This window comes from Moschus berezovskii, chromosome 18, assembly GCF_049115385.1.
Source record: "Moschus berezovskii isolate FMDL1 chromosome 18, NW_MosBer_1.0, whole genome shotgun sequence".
Taxonomy (NCBI): domain Eukaryota; kingdom Metazoa; phylum Chordata; class Mammalia; order Artiodactyla; family Moschidae; genus Moschus; species Moschus berezovskii.
Genome location: NC_142477.1, coordinates 53,642,762 through 53,665,462, shown reverse-complemented (window position 1 = coordinate 53,665,462; position 22,701 = coordinate 53,642,762). Strand labels below are relative to the sequence as shown.

General features: G+C 38.9%; 1 protein-coding gene across 6 annotated transcripts in view; it reads left to right on the top strand.

The window, feature by feature from the left end:
- The window catches only part of PLPP1 (phospholipid phosphatase 1), a 106,779-nt gene that overhangs the window by 64,978 nt on the left and 19,100 nt on the right, over positions 1-22,701 (top strand). For all 6 annotated transcript variants that reach the window (XM_088827691.1, XM_088827694.1, XM_088827692.1 and 3 more), the window contains one exon: positions 3,437-3,717. In XM_088827691.1, coding sequence (XP_088683817.1) covers positions 3,437-3,717 — 281 coding nt within the window. The remainder of the gene's footprint in view (positions 1-3,436; positions 3,718-22,701) is intronic.

The following is a 22,701-nucleotide window of genomic DNA, read 5'->3' as shown; positions in this document are numbered from 1 at the left end:
ATTTTTTTGGGCTCCAAAATCTCTGCAGATGCTGATTGCAGCCATGAAATTAAAAGACGCTTACTCCTTGGAAGGAAAGTTATGACCAACCTAGATAGTATATTAAAAAGCAGAGACAACCAAGGTCCGTCTAGTCAAGGCAATGGTTTTTCCCGTGGTCATGTATGGATGTGAGAGTTGGACTATGAAGAAGGCTGATCGCCGAAGAATTGATGCTTTTGAACTGTGGTGTTGGAGAAGACTCTTGAGAGTCCCTTGTACCACAAGGAGATCCATCCAGTCCATTCTAAGGGAGATCGATCCTGGGTGTTCATTGGAGGGACTGATGCTAAAGCTGAAACTGCAGTACTTTGGCCACCTCATGCGACGAGTTGACTCACTGGAAAAGACTCTGATGCTGGGAAAGGTTGAGGGCGGGAGGAGAAGGGGACGACAGAGAATGAGATGGCTGCATGGCATCACCGACTCTATGGACATGAGTTTGGGTGAACTCCGGGAGTTGGTGATGGACAGGGAGGCCTGGCGTGCTGTCATTTATGGGGTCGCAGAGAGTCGGACACGACTGAGCGACTGAACTGAACTGAACTGAGGAAGGGTGGAAGTATGGCAGTGAGTGATTTTAGACTATTCTTTTAGGAAGGTGGGTCCTGAGTGGAAGACACATAACTATAGTGACAGTGTAGAGACATATAGAATTATCTTGGTTGATGGAGATATAAAGATGGTGGGAAAATACTCTGGTACATAGGTTTTAAATGATTAAATCCTTCTGATTTAGATAGCTCTAGCTTTGATCTTCAAAAGTATTTTGTTTTACTCCCCCAAACATCATCTTTAGTACTTTAATAATTTATCCTTAATCTGATTAAATATTTGACAAGCAATCCCAGCTTTACGATTAGAGCATTTAGTTTAAGTGTGAACTTCACCAGAGGCTGAGTTGGCCTAAATGGCTCAAAGGGCAAGATAAGGTTTTAAAATGAAATGAAAATATGGTTGTTGTGTGCCGGTGGAAGGCACAGACATCTCCCTGCATTTGAATTAGAATGTCTCTGTTATCTATTTCTCTCAATACAGATGGCATACATAATTTTAAAAAAATGATGTACTTTGACCTAGCATTTGTTAGATTTAGAGTCCCTCTGCATCCTTTCCCAGAATTAAGGGTTAAATTTCAGCATACTCCACATCTGTAGGTCAACTTTTAATATGTGTCCAGTACACTGAATGTTACTAGGGAATTGATTTTCAGTCATCAGTGGCAAGAACCAGAGTCTGCTGCTGCTAAGTCACTTCAGTCGTGTCCGACTCTGTGTGACCCCATAGACGGAAGCCCACTAGGCTCCTCCATCCCTGGGATTCTCCAGGCAAGAACACTGGAGTGGGTTGCCATTTCCTTCTCCAATGTGTGAAAGTGAAAGTGAAGTTGCTCAGTCGTGTCTGACCCTTAGCGACCCCACGGACTGCAGCCTACCAGGCTCCTCCATCCATGGGATTTTCTAGGCAATAGTACTGGAGTGGCTTGCCATTGCCTTCTCCGGAACCAGAGTCTAGGTGGCCCTAAACAATGATCATTTTGACTAGGAGGACTCACGAAGATTAATATTTGTTTTTAGAAAGTAGTTGAGTGCTTACACAAGAAGAACTGACAGCTGAGAAGTGGAAGTTTCACTGTTTTCAAATTGTGGTTGACTAATGTACTTGGTATATATTTCAAATAATCGAAGATCATTTCCAGAACAAAACATTAGAGATATCTTGTCTTGCTGCTTATTTATCAAAGCACTTGCTGGAACACCTTAATGGCCTGAGATGTAATATACTTTAATTCAAGGCCTCTAGGACAGTCACCAGGGAGTACCCTAAGCACACTTGTGGAGGTATGGTATCCCCAGAAGTGAATGTGGTTTTCTTCTCCTGTGAGACCTGTGCTCAGCAAAGGCTTGATTAAGTCATCCACATTAAGGATTATAAGGAGGAATATATTCCTATGGGGTTTAATGTATTTAAGGATGTTTACTTTTTACCCAAGAGGTAGCACCTTGAATTGAAATTTATTGACCACCAGCTCTGTTTTAGGCCTCTGTGGTGGTGTTAGCTTTCTATTCAACTAAAAATTCATTCTTGGTTTTTAGAGTACATAGTCTAGTTCTCAAAGTTACAACATTGTAATTATGGAATTCTAGGAGAAGGAAATGGCAACCCACTCCAGTGTTCTTGCCTGGAGAATCCCAGGGACGGGGGAGCCTGGTGGGCTGCCGTCTATGGGGTCACACAGAGTCGGACACGACTGAAGTGACTTAGCAGCAGCAGCAGGAGCCATTGAGCCAGATGAAGAAAGAATTTTTAATATCAGGTTCTTGAAATCCCTTTCGGGAGACAACCATTTATCTCACCCCCAAAGACAATAGTCGCTAAATGGAAATGTTTGAATGCTTTGTAAAATCATTTATATAAATTTAAGATGAAGCAGTGAAACTCTTTAAGTGAAACTTTGTGATTTATATCTATGCCCAACATAAATTAGCAAGCAGGATTTTTTGTTTAAGTGTTTATTTTGGTCTCAGGTAGCTAGAGTGCGGCTTGTTATTTTTTATAATGTTGCCATTCAGTATTTTTTCAGATTTCTTAGGATATTGGTCTGTGAATTTGAGGAAAGCTTTTTATGCCTTTAAACCCATTATACTGGTGTGCACTTACACACACACACACACACTACTAGTATCTGAGAAGGCTATGACTCCCATTTTACAAAAGTCAGTGAAAAATAAAGAGGAAGGAGTCACTTGAAATGTTTTCTTGGAGAAGGAGAACATCAAGTGTGTATTTGGTCTTTTAATGAGACTAAGGAAGCCAGCCCTAAAGGTTTCCTGGAGAGGCAGGACTGGGAGACCTTGTCAGCTGATCTCTGCTCTATGTACCCTTTAATCTCAGTGTTAGATCCCTGCGTTTATTAGGTTAGCTTTTTCTCTTAAAATGTTTTATCTTTTTTAACATGATGAGTATTTTTGGTTCAAAGTAATGTCTGATGCAAATGCAGGCTCTCAGGTAAAAGTGCTTATGTAAGGGATATTCTAAACAGAAAGTTTGTATTCTTTGAAAAGCCATTGTTTGTATACTCCATGGTACATCATTGTCCACTTATTAAGCTCAGTTTATTTGAATACAAGAAGTAAGGCCTTATTGTTTCAAGTCAGACTCTGGAATTATTTAGGCTTTGTCATTGCTCTATAAGCAGTATCAGTTGATGACAGCTTTTTTTGTGGTCCAGAATTAGGAATCCTAAGTTGTTCTCTATTTGAAAAGGAAAAAAGAGGGGAGGTATTTTTAAAACATATTTTATTGTGATTTACCATTTTCTTCTCTATTCTATACTTTATTTGAAGTGCCTGGATACTGCTTTAACCTTATTTTTCTGTTTTGTTTTTTTTTTCAGATGATTGTTGGAGAAACCCTGTCTGTTTATTTTAGCCTCTTGCACTCGAATTCCTTTATCAGGAATAACTACATAGCCACTATTTACAAAGCCATTGGAACCTTTTTATTTGGTGCAGCTGCTAGTCAGTCCCTGACTGATATTGCCAAGTACTCGATAGGCAGACTGCGGCCTCACTTCTTGGATGTTTGTGACCCAGACTGGTCAAAAATCAACTGCAGTGATGGTTACATTGAAAACTACATATGTCGAGGGAATGCACAAAAAGTGAAGGAGGGCAGGTGCGTGTCAAATTTTTAATGCTTGTTTTATCTTGTGCATTCTTGAAATACAAGGTTTCAGTGATTGGAAGATGAGCTATCCCGTAGCTTAAAGAGAGAGAAGCTAGTATAATCACTGGGAGGTGAATTGAAATCATGTTTGATCTATTTTCTCTACTTACTCTTTTTTCCTGTTTTATCCTAGTACTCTGTTTAAGAGCATTTTAATGCAATTCTTTTCATCTTCAGTTGTATAATAGTGTAAAATGAACCCTTTAGATCACACGGTCCAGGATCAGCAAACTTTTTCTTAAGATGCCAGATAATAAATATTTTAGGCTTTGTGGGCCATATGTTGGCTACTGTTCAACTCTGCTTTGTAGCAGAAAAAAGCAATCATAGACAGTCCTTGAACAAATGAGTGTAGCTGTTCCAGTGAAACTTTATTTACTATGTAGATAGTGGTTGCCCTATGGGTTATATAGTTTGCTTACTTTTGATCTAGTTCAACTATGTAATGGAGTTCTGCTAGATCTCTTAGTATTCTTAGAGTATTTTTTGTTGTTGTTAATTTCATTCATATATTGATAGATCTGGGACCTCAGATTGCTTTCTTATCGCACACTTGGGCTACTTTCTACATTGGGAGCGCTGTTAGACATGGATTAAAGAGAATATTTGGAACCCAAAAGGTCTAATGCCTTTAATTTATGGATGAGCAGACAAAGGCCCAGTAACACTGAATAAAGCCACACTAAATGGCAACCCACTCCAGTATTCTTGCCTGGAGAATCCCAGGGACGGGGGACCCTGGTGGGCTTCTGTCTGTGGGGTCACACACAGTCGGACACGACTGAAGTGATGCAGGAGCAGCAGCAACGTAAATACACTACTATGTGTAAAATAGTTAACTAAAGGGAAGATACTTTATAGTAGAGGAAACTCAGCTTGGTGCTCCATGGGATGCGTGGGCAGTTGGGAGGGAAGCTCAAGAGGGAGGGGATATATGTATACCATATAGCTGATTCACTTTGTTGTATAGGAGAAATTAACACAACATTGCAAAGCAATTATACTCCAATAATAAACTTTTTTTAAAAAGAAAAACCACTAATTAGTAGCAGAGCCAATTCCTCATCCCAAATCTAAGAATTGTCAGTCTGTCTTATTCTATGTTTGATCTTCTTGTATTTTAAGCTAGCTATTACCATTTTCCTTTATTTATTCATCCAACAGATACTTTCTCTCAGAAAAACATCCTCTGATTGTTTTTTTATATATGATTCCCAGACACATTATTGTCCTTGTTAGTTCTTTTGTAAGTCAAATAGGCCTGCTGCTGCTGCTGCTAAGTTGCTTTAGTCATGTCCGACTCTGGGCGACCCATTGACGGCAGCCCACCAGGCTTCTCTGTCCCTGGGATTCTCCAGGCAAGAACACTGGAGTGGGTTGCCATTGCCTTCTCCAATGCATGCATGCATGCCAAGTCACTTCAGTCGTGTCTGACTCTGTGTGACCCTATGGACAGCAGCCTACCAGGCTCTCCTGTCCCTGGGATTCTCCAGGCAAGAACACTGGAGTGGGTTGACATTTCCTTCTCCAGTGTATGAAAGTGAAAAATGAAAGTGAAGTCACTCAGTCGTTTCTGACCCTCAGCGACCCCTTGGACTGCAGCCTTCCAGGCTCCTCCGTCCATGGGATTTTCCAGGCAAGAATACTGGAGTGGCGTGCCATTGCCTTCTCCGAACAGGCCTGCTAGTGGTCCTCAATATTTGCATTTAATGGAGATGAAAAAACACTTTATTTAAGAGTATGCATTATGCTGTGTGCTTGGGATTCAGCAGTGAACAAGACAGCTCTGATTTCTATCTTCATGGAGCTTAGTCTAGCAGGAAAGATTTACCTTAAACAAATATTGACAGTGGAAGCCATGAAATTAAAACACCCTTGCTCCTTGGAAGAAAGCTATGAGCAACCTAGACAGCATATTAAAAAGCAAAAACATTACTTTGCCAACAAAGGTCCATATAGTCAAAGCTATGGTTTTTCCGGTAATGATGTATGGATGTGAGAGTTGGACTATAAAGAAAGCTGAGCGCCAAAGAATTGATGCTTTTGAACTGTGGTGTTGGAGAAGACTCTTAAGAGTCCCTTGGACTGCAAGGAGATCCAACCAGTCCATCCTAAAGGAAATCAGTCCTGAATATTCATTGGAAGGACTGATGCTGAAGCTGAAACTCCAATACTTTGGCCACCTGATGCAAAGAACTGACTTATTTGAAAAGACCCTGATGCTGAGAAAGATTGAAGGTGGGAGGAGAAGGGGACAACAGAGGATGAGATGGTTGGATGGCATCACTGACTCAACGGACATGAGTTTGCGCAAACTCTGGGAGTTGGTGATGGATAGGGAAGCCTGGCGTGCTGCAGTCCATGGAGTTGCAAAGAGTCAGACATGACTGAGCTACTGAACTGAACTGACAATGGAAGAGAACCTCCCTGTTGTTAGAAAGGCCAAAGAATAAACAGGTTGTTGAATGACAGGCTCTGAGGTGATGATTCGAGGACTGATGTGGGTATAATGTCTTAATGAAGTGGGGAAAGTGACTTAAGTAGAAACTGATTGAACAGTAGATAGTGGAAGGTGGTATTCTGATTTGAGCTTAGGTAAGCAACCTTTTTTTTTAATAAGAGGGAAAGACTGGTCCAGCAATGGCTATGAAGAAAGATGAAGGTAGTCAAGACCAACAGTGGACTCTTAAGGTATAGGATGTGGATATCTCATTCTCTGCTTTGATAATGATGTAGAGCCAAGTACTGTCTTAGGGAAAGGCTCCTTAATGACTAGTAGATGAAGAGTTTGAAGACACAGGGAAGTATAGAGGACTTTAACCATTCTGGCAAGAATACTGGAGTGGGTTGCCATGCCCTCCTCCAAGGAATCTTCCTGACTTAGGGATCAAACCTGCATCTCCTGCATTACAGGCAGATTCTTTACCACTGAGCCAATGGGGAACCCCACCCCAGCCCCACACACATATCACATACAACCATAGAATTCCAGAATATACAGTGAAGGAGTTGGGTTGGAAGGGATAAAATGGCTTGGTTGGAGAAGAGGAAGCTTGTTTTAATGGTATTGCTTTAGTCGCCTTAGCGACTTATTGTGTCTGACTCTTGTGACACCTTGGACCTAGCCTGCCAGAATTCTCTGTCCATGGGATTCTCCAGGCAAGATTACTGGAGTGGGTTGCCATTTCCTTCTGCAGGGGATCTTCCCAACCCAGGAATCAAACCCAGGTCTCCTGAATTGCAGGCAGATTCTTTAATGACTGAGCTATGATGGAAGCCTTTATCTTGATAGAGGTTACTTCTAATTTGATCAGAGTGTAAAGAATTACCATTTTGATATTAAGTCCTCTAATCCATGAATATGATACTGTCTTTCCATTTTTTTGATGTTCTTTTGTTTCTCTTAGCAGTAATTTTTAGATTTTGGTGTCCGTGTCTTACACACATTTTGCTTAAATGTGTCACTAATTTTTAAGATTTCTTAATGCCATTAAGAAAAGTTTTTTTTTAAAAATTTAAATTGATTTCTAGTTGTGTTTAAAAATAAAAAGTCTTTTATATGGTTTTATCTGGCCTTTTATCCTTTAAACTTGCTAATGTAACTTCTTTTTTTTTTTTTTTGCTAATGTAACTTCTTATATAGGTTCCTCAAGATTTTCTCTGTTCCTTTTAATATTGTCTGTGAATAAGCAGTGTTGTTTTTCTTTTTTTCCTTTTCTATATTGCTTTTTATTTCTTTTCCTTGCTGTATTATACTGGCTAAGACTGCTAATACAATGTTGAAAGAAGTGGTGAGAGCAGATATGCTTGTCTTGTTCCTGACCTTAGGTAGAAAGCACTCAGTCTTTCACCATTAAATATAGTACCAATATGTTTTTGGTAGATGTGCTTTATTAGATTTTTGTCATAAATGTGTGTTTAGTCAGATGCTTTTTCTATGGCTGTTGAGGTCATACTGCTTTTCTTTTTTCTCTTAAAATAGTGTATCCCTTTAATCTTGGAATATTAAAGCAACTTTTCATTCCTGGGATAAACTTCACTTGGTCATGGTATATTATACATTTTGTATTAACTGTACTCAATTTGCTGATGTTATGTTAATGATTTTTACTTCTGTGTTCATGAATGTCATTTGTCTATAGTTCTTGTGAAGTTTTTGGCTAGATTTGGTATCAACATTTGGTATTAAATGTTAGGTAGAATTCACCAGTAAATACACTTAGACTTGAAATTTTCTTTGTAGGAATGTTGTAAACTGTGGTTTTATTTTTTAAAGTAGATGAGGATTATTCAAGTTATCTCTTTCTTAGGTGAACTGTCATCATTTGTCTTTTAAGAGATTTGTAAATTTTTATCTAAATTATCAAGTTTGTTGACATCAAGTTGTTCACAGTTTCTCTTTCCTTATTGTCCTTTTATCGTTTGTAAAAAGTGTAGAGCTAGCCCTTCGTACATTCCTGTCATCGATAATTTTTGTCTTAATCTCTTTTTTTCTTGAGTGGTCTGGCCAGAAGTTTTATCGGTTTTATTAATCTTTTTATTAGTTTTATTGGTTTCTTCTGGGGTCGTTGCCTTTATTTTCTGTATTCGATTTCATCTAATTCTGCTGTTCTTCTGCTTGCTTTCAGTTTTATTTCCTCTTCTTTTTTTTGTAGTTTCATAAGGTAAAAACCTAGATCATTAGCTGTGTCACAGATTATTATACATTGTAACTTCATTTTTGTTTAACTAAAATTATTTTCTAATTTCTCTTGTGTTTTCCTCTTTGATCAGTGGGTTATTTCAGTTCAGGTCAGTCACTCAGTCGTGTCCAACTTTTTGCGACCCCATGGACTGCAGCATGCCAGGCCTCCCTGTCCATCACCAACTCCCGGGGTTACTCAAACTCGAGTCCATTGAGTAGGTGATGCCATCCAACCATCTCATCCTCCGTCATCCCCTTCTCCACCTGCCTTCAATCTTTCCCAGCATCAGGATCTTTTCAAATGAGTCATCTCTTTGCATATCTTTCTGTAATTGATTTTTGATCTATGTCTATATGAATTTTCTGCAGAGATGTTTTGTCAGTTATTCTTAGGAATTTGAAATCTTTAACTATAATTGTTGATTGTTTTTGTTCTTTCATTTTTGTTAGCTTTTGATTAATATATTTTGTGATTCTGTTGTTCAGTGTATAACATTTCTGTCTTTTTCATGTGGTATATACCCTTTTCCGTATGAACTGTCTCTCTTTGTTTCTAGAAATATCTTTTGCTTTAAGTTTATTTTGTCTGATAATAATATGTAGCCAGTCTCCTGGCTATATTGTTTATTGTTTGGATAGTATATAGTTTTCATAAATAAAACATTTATTCATTTGAATCCTTGCATTTAAAGTGTGTTTGCTGGGTACTTAAAGTATGTAGGTCAGATCTAATTTATACTTTATAATCTAGTGTGAAAATCCCTGCTTTTTGATTGTTACTGTTGTTGGTCATTTGCCAAGTCGTGTCCATGTGACCCCTTGGACTGCAGCACGCCAGGCTCCTGTGTCCTCCACCATCTCCCAGAGTTTGCTCAAATTTGTATCCATTGAGTCAGTGATGCCATCCAACCATCTTATCCTCTATCATCCCCTTCTCCTCCTGTGCTCAATCTTTCCCAGCGTCAGGGTTTTTTCCAATGAGTCGGCTCTTTGCATCAGGTGGCCAGAGTTTTGGAGCTTCAGCTGCATCAGTCCTTCCAGTGAATATTCAGGGTTGATTTCCTTTAGGATTGATTGGTTTGATCTCCAGAACATGTTTTTGTAAATGATTCTTTAAAAACATTTTTTTATTTATTTTCGGCTGTGCTGAGTCTTCATTGCTTTTTTAGAGCTTTCTTTAGTTGCGGAGAGCAGGGGCTACTCTTCAGTTGCAGTACATGGGGTTTTCATTGTGGTAGCTTCTCTTGTGGAGCACAGGCCCTAGGGTGCTTCAGTAGTCACAGCACAGGGGTCAGTTGTTGTGGCTCACAGGTCCAGAGTGCAGGCTCAGTAGTTGTGGCATGGGCTTAATTGCCCAGTAGCATGCGTAATCTTCCTGGACCAGGGATTGAACTGGTGTCCCCTGCATTGCGAGGCAGATTCTTAATCAGTGGACCACCAGGGAAGCCTGTAAATGATTCTTAGAGGACACAAATTCTTCACACATATATTGTTTTTCAGGTTCAGGTACATAAATCTTAGCTCAAACTTTGATTATGACCTATCTTACTGAGAAATTTTTCTTTCTTGGGCAAACCATTTGGGCAAAATTAGAAATAATATAGTTTAGTTTAAGTGGTATAAAAAGAACTACATTTTTCAGCCCATATGTGTCATACTGTCTGTCTCTTTCTAGTGTACCCTAATTGGCCAACATGTACTGTTACTCTGATTGAACTTTTGACCTAAGCACACTTGGATTTTTCACCCATCATCACTTAACATTTCTACATCAACCCACATGCAGTTATGTAAGAGTCAGGAAAATCATCTTACAAAACAATATAAATATCTGAATAACTCAAATTGCAAAGCTATGTATATTACACATGATTATTATCTATAGTTTTCAGTGAAGAACTTCTGTTAGTAAGTTTTGAGATTCTGAAACAAGGATAAGGGAAAACTAGACATATAGATGAAATTCTAAGAAGACTATATCTTATGAGAAAAATGTGATTTCCATCAGTGTTTCCAGAATGAATTGGTTGTTGATAGTTTCAGAGCCGTATAACATTGGAACATAACTGTGGCTTGCATTGCTATTCTGTTGTGGAACATAGTTTGGTTGGATACAGACTTTCCTATTCTGTTTCTCTTGAATTTTAAAGTCAGGATGCCAAGAATGGAAAAACATTTCAATATAGAATTGCCTATATGTTTATTAAGATTATGGTATAGTCTGCTCTTTTAATTTATTTATCTCCACAGCCTGCCCCATGTAAGTTTTAAATTATAAAATTATAATGTTTGACGGAGAGAAGGGAACATAGGCACCCGAAATGAGTCATTTTTGTTGATTATAAATGAGTCAGAATTACATCTTAGGATGAGAGTATTCTCTTGCAATTTTGGTTTTTGGTCTTGATTTTTTCCCCCATGTGTTCTCTTATTTCTTTTTCTCTTTTTCCCTCCACCCTTTCTGCTCATGTGTATGCTCTTGTGATTTCTGATATCATTGATGTCACCGGATTTTTACTAGGCTTCATTTGCAGTGGCCATTGGGTCCTAAACATAAAAGTGAGAACATAATGGACTATAATAGAATATTTATTAGTTTTAATAGCCAGAGATTCCTAGTCACTGTTTAAAATCAATACCTGTGAATTTACTGTGAAATAAAAGGGACTTAATACTTGGAAGTGTAGGACATTTAATTTCCATTGCTTATGTTAGTGATAATAGCATTACTCTCAGTTTTTGAAACAAGTTCCTAATGAGCCCAGGTAGTTTAAACCTGTTGCTCCCCTCACGGGTCAAAATTCTCTTTAGAGAATCAATGGGCGCCTCACATTAATGGTTCATTAGAATCACCTGGAAAGTTTGTTTAAAACACAGATTTCTGGGGCTTCATCTTCCAAGTGTTGGATTCAGAAGGTTGGGATAGGGTCTGAAAATTTGTATTTCTAAGAAGTTCCCAGCTGCTGCTGCTTCTGTTGATCTTGGGACCGCACTTTGAGAACTACTGCTTTATATCACTTGTATATGGGAATATGACTTTGTATCTCATCTGCTTTCTTGTGAGAGCTGATATTTACCCTGTTAGGTAGAGTGAATTTAAGATGTGCGCTGTGAGCAGGCCTATTTATGATATTACAATATAGAAACTATTGGTTTCTTTGAGAGATTCAACTTTATTTTTCTGGCTTTGATTTAAATTATATTTGTTTAAGCATAAGCTCAGTATTCCTGATCAGTTCTGAGTGTCTAATCTCTGGCTGTATGAATCAGATAGTCAATATAAAGTTATTTCTGTTTGAATTAGGGCAGCTTTTATTCCTTAGATGTTTAATTGGAATATATTTGGTCGAGTGGGAGAAATAAATTTCCTTTTCTCTTTTTAATGCAGTCCGCATGCAGGTAAATAAAGCTGAAGTTGGAGGGTGTGCCTTCTATAATAGTGAAAAACCATTATAACTAGACTGGCTGTGGTACTAAGTACCTGGTAAAACCTGCCTTATATTTTGAGAGAATGGCTTCTTCTATGTAGCCTAATTGTAAACATCACTGGGTAAGCCTTTATGCCTCAAAATGATTCATTTATTCTATTCAGGCTGATCTGTGTTGTTTATGCACGTGTGTATCAGTAAACTAGACAGCCTTCTTTTTAGTCATATCTGTATGGAAATATCAACATACAGAATGAAAGAAAGGATGATTTTAAAAGATCCTTCACTCTGAGGGCCTTAGCTATCAGTGCATTTAATAGGGGATGACTTCAAGACCAACATCTCTTTCCACCACCTCTGTTCTGAACAGCAGTGCCTAGTAGTCTAGGTTGTAGCGGTGACCGCTTTTTCACCCCCATACCACCCTGACTCTTTTTGCCCCCGTGTTTCTCACATATTAACCACATTGGAATCATGTGGACAGTTTGTTAAAATACAGATTGCTAGGCCTCACCCTCAGGGTTTCTGATTCATTCATTGGGTCTGGGGTGGGGCCTAGGAATTGGCATTTCTATAAAAATGTTCCCAGATGGTGCCTTGGCTGCTGATCTGTGAACCACAGCTTCAGTGTATTACAGGAAGTTACTAAATTCAACTAATACCTATTCCTCTTAAGTCCTAGTTAGTGTAGGCGCTACTATTAAGGTGTGTCTGTTGCTCTTGTGGTGCCCACTACATAGGAACTGAGACTTGTATGGAGATTTTGTGGGTTATAGAAAGTGATTCATGCCTTAAAGGAGTGAAAATAAAATGCTATATGAAATCATAGGAGGGTTATACTTCTTCTAGAGGAGGCATTTTGGAGGATGAGTAAGGTTTGAATGTGTAGAATTGGGATGGAGTATGTCTCAGGCCCAGGGAGCAGCATGATTAAAGGCTGGCGACTTAAGAGTGTACAAGCCATGTTTTATTAAACTTTCTGTATAACCTGTTTCATTTTTGGGGTTTTGTTTGGTAATTTGTAAAGGAGATCTTGGGCATTTAAAATTAAGGGAACTTTTCTAGAAAATGAAAATGATCCCTAATTAATAACTGATACCTAATTAAATAACTCCATACATTTCATGCAAACTTCTGATTTAGCCTGTGTTGCCGTCATACATTCCATATAATTTGTTTTAATTTGGCAATAAAAGCAAAAGATTCTCCCCCCTTAGATTTAACTTGGTGCTTGATTCTTTTTCCTGAGAGGCAGAATGAGTTGAGTCTAGGTGTGAATCTGTTTTGGCTAAGGTGCAAGTTTGCAAAGATAAGAGCCTTTTTTCGCTTTCTGTGACATCCTGCCAGTACGTATTGATAAATATTTGTGTACCATAAGTTATTTTAAAAACAATCAAAAATCCTCTCCCCACCACACACCATACTAGCAAACACTCTTCAGGTTTAGATGTTTGACATTTCACTGTATTCCCCTCCCCTCTTTTAAATGATTGTTTAAAGAATTAGTATTAACAGATGCATCAGCTTTTTGTGTTTTTTTAATTACCCCTTGGATTTTCTTCTCAGTTTTTGCATTAGAATATTGGTCTTGCAGTGGATATATTAAGATGAAAGATATCCTTGGGTTTTAATAAACCAACCAGTGCTTTATCTTAACTGTTAAAAGGCTACTAAATCATATCAACATATCAACTGATTACATCATGTTGATGCTGTGTACCTTTTCCTTAGAATCCTTGAATGCCACATTGCCCCATTTGAAATGTGAAAAACAGTTTCATAGATATATTAGTGAGTAGTTTTTCCAGATTAAATATAATGATAAACCCCATGGATCAAGTGATCAAGTGTAAGTTTTCATTCAAAATAAATGTGAACAATACCCTTGGATATTTTTGTCTAATAGCAAATAAATATTTTTATTGAGAGCTAGGAAGGAAGTTGAGTTTGCGAACAACAAAATGAGTCTAATGTATGTTTTTTTTTAGCTACGTATTCAAAGAATTGAAATCTGCATTAAAGTGATGATTTTTTAAATAAAACAACAGTATTTTTCTATTTTAAGTAACTTTTGTAATGAGAAGATGGAAAAGACGAAAAGCATCATCATTCTCTTGGATGTGGCTATCTTCATAAAGTGCCCACGCTGTTGACTTAATCCTAAATATATTCCTATAAAAATGTGAAAATGTTAGTTGCTCAGTTGTGTCCCACTGTTTGCAGCTCCATGGTCTGTAGCCCTCCAGGCTCCTCTGTCCATTGGATTCTCCAGGCAAGAATACTGGAGTGGGTAGCTATTCCCTTCAACAGGGGATCTTCCCAACCTAGAGGTCAAACTCAGATCTTCTGCATTGCAGGCAGATTCTCTACCATCTGAGCCACCAGGGAAGCCCAAATTCCTACTCAAGGTCAGAATTACTTTTCTTCTCATTTCTCTCCCTTTGCCATTCATAGTGTGGTTCTCTGCTCTGACTAGTAGACTGGATATCACCAGGGAGCTTGTTAGACAACAGAATCTTGCATCCTACTGCCATTGGCCCTACCTCTAAATTATCCATTTTGAACAAGATCACCAAGTAATGCCTCCATACATTAGTTTTAGGAGCAAGCCTTGCTCTGTCTTGTGACTGCTGTACCAAAATGGCACTCATCTCACCTGGACCAGCTAATTTCCTAAGAGGTTACTAGTCAGTAATAAATGACCACTAGGTGCCTGGATCTTGACTTCCTTATGACGCCATTCTCTGTTGAGTAAGCAGACAGAAATGGTTGTGTTGCTGTGGGTTTTTTAATTCTTCTCTTTTGGGAGAGTGAGGTTTGGAAAGACACTAGATAACATCTAATAATATTGTTACTATTCATTTGTATAATAAATGAGCTTAAAACATTTTTCTTGAGAGAAAGATCACACAATTGGCTAAACTTTTTCTTTTATGTAATCTATTGCAGCTGCAATGTTTGGCTTTTCAGGTAATGGTTGGAAATTTATGAAGAAGTTGGGTAATTTTCAAGATTCTGTTGTATTGAAGGATAGAAATGAGTCTTTTAAAAACTGAGAAAAGTCTTCATATAGGTAATGGAAAGTAGCATTCGGACAATACCTAAAACCTTTTCCCTTATTTGTCATCCCTTGTCATTTTGCTTTGGGCTTTGGCCACTTACATTTGCTTTGAGAATGCTCTTAAAAAACTTACTATTTTTTTAAAATTTACAACAGAATATGCCTGTCATTTTATCATTGTGGGTATCATTTGCTCCACTAATCTGATTGCCTTTAATCATAATGTAAAAAAGGTTTCTGGACATTTTACATACATTGTTAAAATGTTTGCCAGATGTGTTGGGAAACATGCATTAGGTATTGCATGTTTAAGCTCGTAACACTTTGACACTGAAACTCCTAATTCTCCTGAACATTGATGATAACATCAGAATACTAATCACTGTAAGGGAAAACAGCAGAGGGCGTGCTGTTAAAATCATAATTTATCTCATGTGGCTTGCTACAGTCTGTTGGCATAGACTAAGCTGTGTGTGCGCACATGCATGTGCGCTCAGTCGTGTCCAGCTCTTTGGAATTCCATGACTGTAGCACTCCAGGCTCCTCTTCCATGGACTTTTCCAGGCAAGAATACTAGAGCACGTTGCCATTTCCTTCTTCAGGGTATCTTCCCAATCAAGGGATCTAACCTGAGTCTTTGGCATCTCCTGCTTTGCCAGGCAGATTCTTTACCTCTGTGCTACCAGGGAAGCCCACATGCTAAGCATAGTTTTTAATTACATGATACAATTATCGTGCAAAGATAACTTAACTTTCCTTAGTTTTATTTTTATGTATTTTACAACTGTAAAAGCACAAGATAGTTAAAGTGTACTTCTTATGGAGCCACTAAAGTGATACCTTATTCTTGGTGCATGATGGGTTGGGGGGTGATGGGCAGAAAAGGTGGATTTGTATGTAATGTTTAAAATACGAAAGAAAGTGAAAGTGAAGTCGCTCAGTTGTATCTGACTCTTTGAGACCCCATGGACTGTAGCCTACCAGGCTCCTCCGCCCATGGGATTTTCCAGGCAAGAATACTGGAGTGGGTTGCCATTTCCTTCTCCAGGAGATCTTCCCGACCCAGGGATTGAACCCAGGTCTCCTGCATTGTAGGCAGATGGTTTATCGTCTGAGCCACCAGCGAAGTCCTTAAAATATTAAGTGTGCAAATTTAATATTTTCTGGGGTAACTAAATCAAAATGATTATTCAAGAAATGAAGTTCTACTTCAGCTTAAAAAAATAAATTGAGAACTTACTCTATACTTGATATTGCTTTTGGGTGTTAGAGATACACGATGAATTAAGATGTGATCTCAGCTAGGGAAGATGGGAGTTTGCCAGCAGTTTTTCTTTTGTTTAGCTGTACCTTCTGAATTTTTATGAACGTATCTTATGTAATTAAAAAAATACCAAAATTCCTATTTAAAAAGTCTTATTCCACCTCTACCCATCTACTATATTAGAAGAAGAAGGTATAGTTATAGATGATTTTACTCTAAGAAGGTTGGTGCTAAGACAGATTTATTGATTGAGTGTTGTTGGTCACTCCTTTGTGGTGAAAGAAAGGGCAGTAACTACAGACTAGCTGTTCAAGAAGGGTTTCTTGGAGGAAATGAGTGGCTCTTATATAGTAACTATTAAAGAAAAGCGGGAAGCCTGTTTCAGGCAGAGGATGAATAAGCGGAGAGAGCATGAGACATGCTGTGCATTGGGAATTTTAAATACTTCAGTAGCAGACGAGAGGCTGGTGGGGCTTATGAAGGGTCTGTTATTCTACGTTCAGTAATTTGTGCTCATGAAGGATTTGAAACAGGAGAGTAATTCTGTTTTTATACTTGTAAAAAATATTTAGCATTCCTCCACTTAATTTTAATCAAAATATACACAAAAATGGGCATTATAGGAACTGATATCATTTTCTTTCCTCTTAACAGCAGAAGGACTTGAAATACTAAAAGAAGTGTGGCTTTTCTGCTTTTGTGCATTGTGTAGAAAGGTTTCTGTCAGTGGAACTCTGCTAGTCCTGTAGCATGAGCTCTACCGATACCATCAGGTCTAATCTAAAGGACCAAGAGTGACCTCTCTGGCCAGCTTCCCTTGGGGCTCTAACAATTTTACGTCTGTGTGGGCCTTTGCCACGTCTCTTGCCGCTGAAAGGGTCTGCTTCAGCTCGTATCTAAAGTTTTGCATTGGTGCAAACCTAAAGATAGTTTTATTAATGTCTTGAGCCTTGTCCTTCTTGGCCCTGGTGACCAAGAGTTAGTGGTGATTTCATGGTCTGTGTTAGGGTTGGAGCATACTAGGTAGGTGCTAATAGACATTCTTGGCCTTGGTGTTGTCTTTGGGAAGAGGGCTTAAACTAGAAATCTTGCCTCTCGGTAGCAATTCTGCCTGTTAAAAACAATAAACAACTATGAAAGTGATTTAGAACTGTCTCTTCTTCTGTCTTACTCTGAGATCTTTTCCCTTTCAGCAAGTGGTATCCTTGTTCAACGTGTTTTAAAAAGGGGATGGGAGTTCAGTTCAGTTGCTCAGTCATGTCTGACTCTTTGCGACCCCATGGACTGTAGCATGCCAGGCCTCCCTTTCCATCACCAACTCCCGGAGTTTACTCAAACTCATGTCCATCGAGTCGGTGATGCCATCGAGCCATCTCATCCTCTGTCGTCCCCTTCTCCTCTCGCCTTCAATCTTTCCCAGCATCAGGGTCTTTTCAAATGAGTCTGCTCTTCGCATCAGGTGGCCAAAATATTGGAGTTTCAACTTCAACATCAGTCCTTCCAATGAATATTCAGGACTGATCTCCTTTAGGATGGACTGGTTGGATCTCCTTGCAGTCCAAGGGACTCTCAAGAGTCTTCTCCAACACCACAGTTCAAAAACATCAATTCTTCGGCACTCAGCTTTCTTTATAGTCCAACTCTCACATCCATACATGACCACTGGAAAAACCATAGCCTTGACTATATGGACCTTTGTTGGCAAAGTAATGTCTCTGCTTTTTAATATGCTGTCTAGGTTGGTCATAACTTTTCTTCCAAGGAGTAAGCGTCTTTTAATTTCATGGGTGCAGTCACCATCTGCAGTGATTTTGGAGCCCCGAAAAATAAAGTCAGCCACTGTTTCCACCGTTTCTCCATCTATTTGCCATGAAGTGATTGGACTGGATGTCATGATCTTTGTTTTCTGAATTTTGAGCTTTAAGCCAACCTTTTCACTTTCCTCTTTCACTTTCATCAAGAGGCTCTTCAGTTCTTCTTCATTTTCTGCCATAAGGGTGGTGTCATCTGCATATCTGAGGTTATTGATATTTCTCCCAGAAATCTTGAGTTCAGCTTGTGCTTCATTCAGCCCCTCATTTCTCATAATGTACTTTGCATATAAGTTAAATAAGCAGGGTGACAATATACAGCCTTGATATACTCCTTTTCCTATTTGGAACCAGTCTGTTGTTCCATGTCCAGTTCTAACTGTTGCTTCCTGACCTGCATACAGATTTCTCAAGAGGCAGATCAGGTGGTCTGGTATTCCCATCTCTTGAAGAATTTTCCACAGTTTACTGTGATCCACATAGTCAAAAAGCTTTGGCATAGTCAGTAAAGCAGAAATAGATGTTTTTCTGGAACTCTCTTGCTTTTTCTATGAACCAATGGATATTGGCAATTTGATCTTTGATCTCTGCCTTTTCTAAAACCAGCTTGAACATCTGGAAGTTCACAGTTCAGGTATTGCTGAAGCCTGGCTTGGAGAATTTTGAGCATTACTTTACTAGCGTGTGAGATGAGTGCAATTGTGCGGTAGTTTGAGCATTCTTTGGGATTGGAATGAAAACTGACCTTTTCCAGTCCTGTGACCACTGCTGAGTTTTTCAAATTTGCTGGCATATTGAGTGCAGCACTTTCACAGCATCATGTTTTAGGATTTGAAATAGCTCAGCTGGAATTCCATCGCCTCCACTCGCTTTATTCAGTGATGCTTCCTAAGGCCCACTTGACTTCACATTCCAGGATGTCTGGATCTAGGTGAGTGATCACACCATCGTGATTATCTGGGTTGTAAAGATCTTTTTTGTATAGTTTTGTGTATTATTGCCACATCTTCTTAATATCTTCTGCTTCTGTTAGGGCCATACCATTTCTGTCTTTTATTGAGCCCATCTTGGCATGAAATGTTCCCTTGGTATCTGATTTTCTTGAAGAGATTTCTAGTCTTTCCTATTCTGTTGTTTTCCTCTATTTCTTTGCACTGATCACTGAGGAAGACTTTATTATCTCTCCTTGCTATTCTTTGGAACTCTGAATTGGAATGGGTATATCTTTCCTGTTCTTCTTTGCTTTTTGCTTCTCTTCTTTTCACGGCTATTTGTAAGGCCTCCTCAGACAGCCATTTTGCTTTTTTGCATTTTTTTTTTCTTGGGGATGATCTTGATCCCTGTCTCCTGTAGTTTCACAAACCTCCGTCCATAGTTCATCACACTCTATCAGATCTAGTCCCTAAAATCTATTTCTTTCACTGTATAATCGTTAGGGATTTTTGATTTAGGTCATACCTGAAAGGTCTAGTTTTTTCCCCTTCTTTCTTCAATTTAAGTCTGAATTTGGCAATAAGGAGTTCATGATCTGAGCCACAGTCTGATCCCGGTCTTGTTTTTGCTGACTGTATAGAGCTTCATCTTTGGCTGCAAAGAATGTAATCAATCTGATTTCGGTGTTGACCATCTGGTGATGTCCATGTGTAGAGTCTTCTCTTGTGTTGTTGGAAGAGGGTGTTTGTTATGACCAGCACATTATCTTGGCAGAACTCTATTAGCCTTTGCCCTGCTTCATTTTGTACTCCAAGGCCAAATTTGCCTGTTACTCCAGGTATTTCTTGACTTCCTACTTGTGCATTCCCGTCCCCTGTAATGAAAAGAACATCTTTTTGGGGTGTTAGTTCTAAAAGGTCTTGTAGGTCTCCATAGAACCGTTCAACTTCACTTCTTCAGCATTACTGGTCGGGGCATAGAGTTGGATTACTATGATATCGTTGATTTGGAAACAAACAGAGATTATTCTGTCGTTTTTGAATTCCATCCAAGTACTGCATTTTGGACTCTTTGGTTGACTATGATGGCTACTCCATTTCTTCTAAGTGATTCTTGCCCACAGTGTAGATATAATGGTCATCTGAGTTAAATTCACCCATTCCAGTCCATTTTAGTTTGCTGATTCCTAAAATGTCAGTGTTCACTCTTGCCATCTCCTGTTTGACCACTTCCAATTTGCCTTGATTCATGGACCTAACATTCCAGGTTTCTATGCAGTATTGCTGTTTATAGCATCGGACCTTGCTTACATCACCAGTCACATCCACAACTGGGTGTTGTTTTTGCTTTGGCTTCGTCTCTTCATTCATTCTGGAGTTATTTCTCTACTCTTCTCCAGTAGCATATTGGGCACCTACTGACTTGGGGAGTTCATCTTTCAGTGTCCTATCTTTTTACCTTTTCATACTGTTCATGGGGTTCACATGGCAGGGATACTGAAGTGGTTTGCCATTCCCTTCTGCAGTGGACCACATTTTGTCAGAACTCTCCACCATGACCCATCTGTCTTGGGTGGCCCCACACAGCATGGCTCATAGTTTCATTCAGTTAGACAAGGCTGTGGTCCATGTGATTAGATTGGTTAGGTTTCTGTGATTGTGGTTTTCAGTCTGTCTGCCCTGTGATGGCGGAGAAGGCAATGGCACCCCACTCCAGTACTCTTACCTGGAAACTCCCATGGACGGAGGAACCTGGTAGGCTGCAGTCCATGGGGTTGCGAGGAGTCAGACGCTACTGAGCGAATTCACTTTCACTTCTCACTTTTATGCATTGGAGAAGGAAATGGCAACCCACTCGAGCATTCTTGCCTGGATAATCCCAAGGACAAAAGAGCCTGGTAGGCTGCCGTCTATGGGTCGCACAGAGTCGGACACAACTGAAGTGACTTAGCAGCATCAGCAGCCCTGTGATGGAGGATAAGAGGCTTATGAAATCTTCCTGATGGGATAGACTGACTGAAGGGGATACTGGGTCTTGTTCTGAGGGGCTATGCTCAGTAAATCTTTAATCCAATTTTCTGTTGATGGGCGAAGCTGTATTCCCTCCCTGCTGTTTACCTGGGGCCAAACTATGGTGGACATAATGAAGATAATGGTGACCTCCCTCAAAAGATGGGGTTGGCAGGCAAGGCATCATTCGTTGCTGCATTGGTATACTTCAGTGTGTCCTTTGCTTAATCTACCACTTGCCTGTTGTTTCCTTTGTAACTGTCTATATAAGATGCCTTTGGTAATTTGGAATCTTCTGCATGTAGTCGTGAATTTTCCATGTCAAAGAAAACTTGTGAGCTCTCTTCCCCTAGTTAGTATACCTATTCATGTTTTAGCTTTTGCCACACCTACTCTCTCCTCATATGTTGCTTGAGTCACATAGTTTCCCTGCTGAGAGTTTAGAACCTCTTGCGATCATCTGACTTTCGAGACACACAGTTCTGCATTCCTTTATCTTGGAGGTTCTTAGCCACTTCCTACTGTCCAGATTCCTGCTTTTTGCAGTATTCTTCCCTGAACACATGATCGTTTATTTTTAGTCATCAAATGGTTCATTAATACAAGAGTTAAAAATACCCTATATGTGTACCAATTGTGTCCTGCTTTTTTCCTCCCTCTTTTTCATTTTCCATGGTCCTGCTAGTTTCTCTCCTTTAAGGTTCATGATATAATATTTGATTATTCAGTATATGATTAACTGATGTTAGTGGCTTGGCAGAGGTATTTGATGCTTTAATATTGAGTAAAATTGAATAGTCACATGTGACTTATTTCAGATAGGCACTTTTATGCATAAAGTGGCTTGGCTAAAACTGACCCCATATAATATATCAATAGCTTTATATAGAAATATAATAAAATCATTGTAAAAATAATTCAAAGAATATATGACAGGGTTTTCACTGCTCATGAAATAAGTTCTCAGTCTCTGGGTGCTTCAAGGATATAAGATGAATTAACGTTAGTTTTTGTTGTATTTTATTTAAAATAAGTTTGGTTGGGGATCATCTGTGTTCCTCCACCATTTATTACTTTTATCCTTGTCTTTGTACACTTTAGAGGAAAGATACTCTGTAGTCCTTGTATTTCTGGACAGTGTGATCTCTTAAAAAATCTTCTTTAAACACTCAGTATTAAAGTAACATATCTCTGCTACTTGTAATAACTTGGATTAATATACTGAATTTCAATAGTTTTAAATTATGTGCATATATTTGTATTACAAACACAGCTTGTGATATTTAAAAATACATGTAAATGTCCAGACATTTCATTGAGAAATGTAAAAACAGGCTTCTAGGGCTTAAGTCAGTGCTGGGTTCTGGGCATGAGCTTATAGGCCGGAAGCTGCTTTTGTTCTCCAAGTAGTAGCTCACATGGCAGAGCAGCTCTCAGGGAAACTGTTAATCAGGAAGAGGAGTTTGGGGGGTGTATGTGTGTGTGGGTGTGGTGGGGAGGTGGTTTGTAGGAAAGTTATAGCAGACCCATCAAAGATACTTTGATTACTATTGAAAAAATATTTTTCATGTATATGTTATCCCTATAATAACAGGTTGTGTACTGTAAAATGTAAAAGGTTTTGTTTTTCAGTCTCCATTTGATAACTGTCCCCAGAGCCACTGTTAACAGTTTGTGTATCCTTTCTGTCATTTTCTATGTATTTTTATATTAAATGTGAAATACAGTTTTATGTGGTTTACA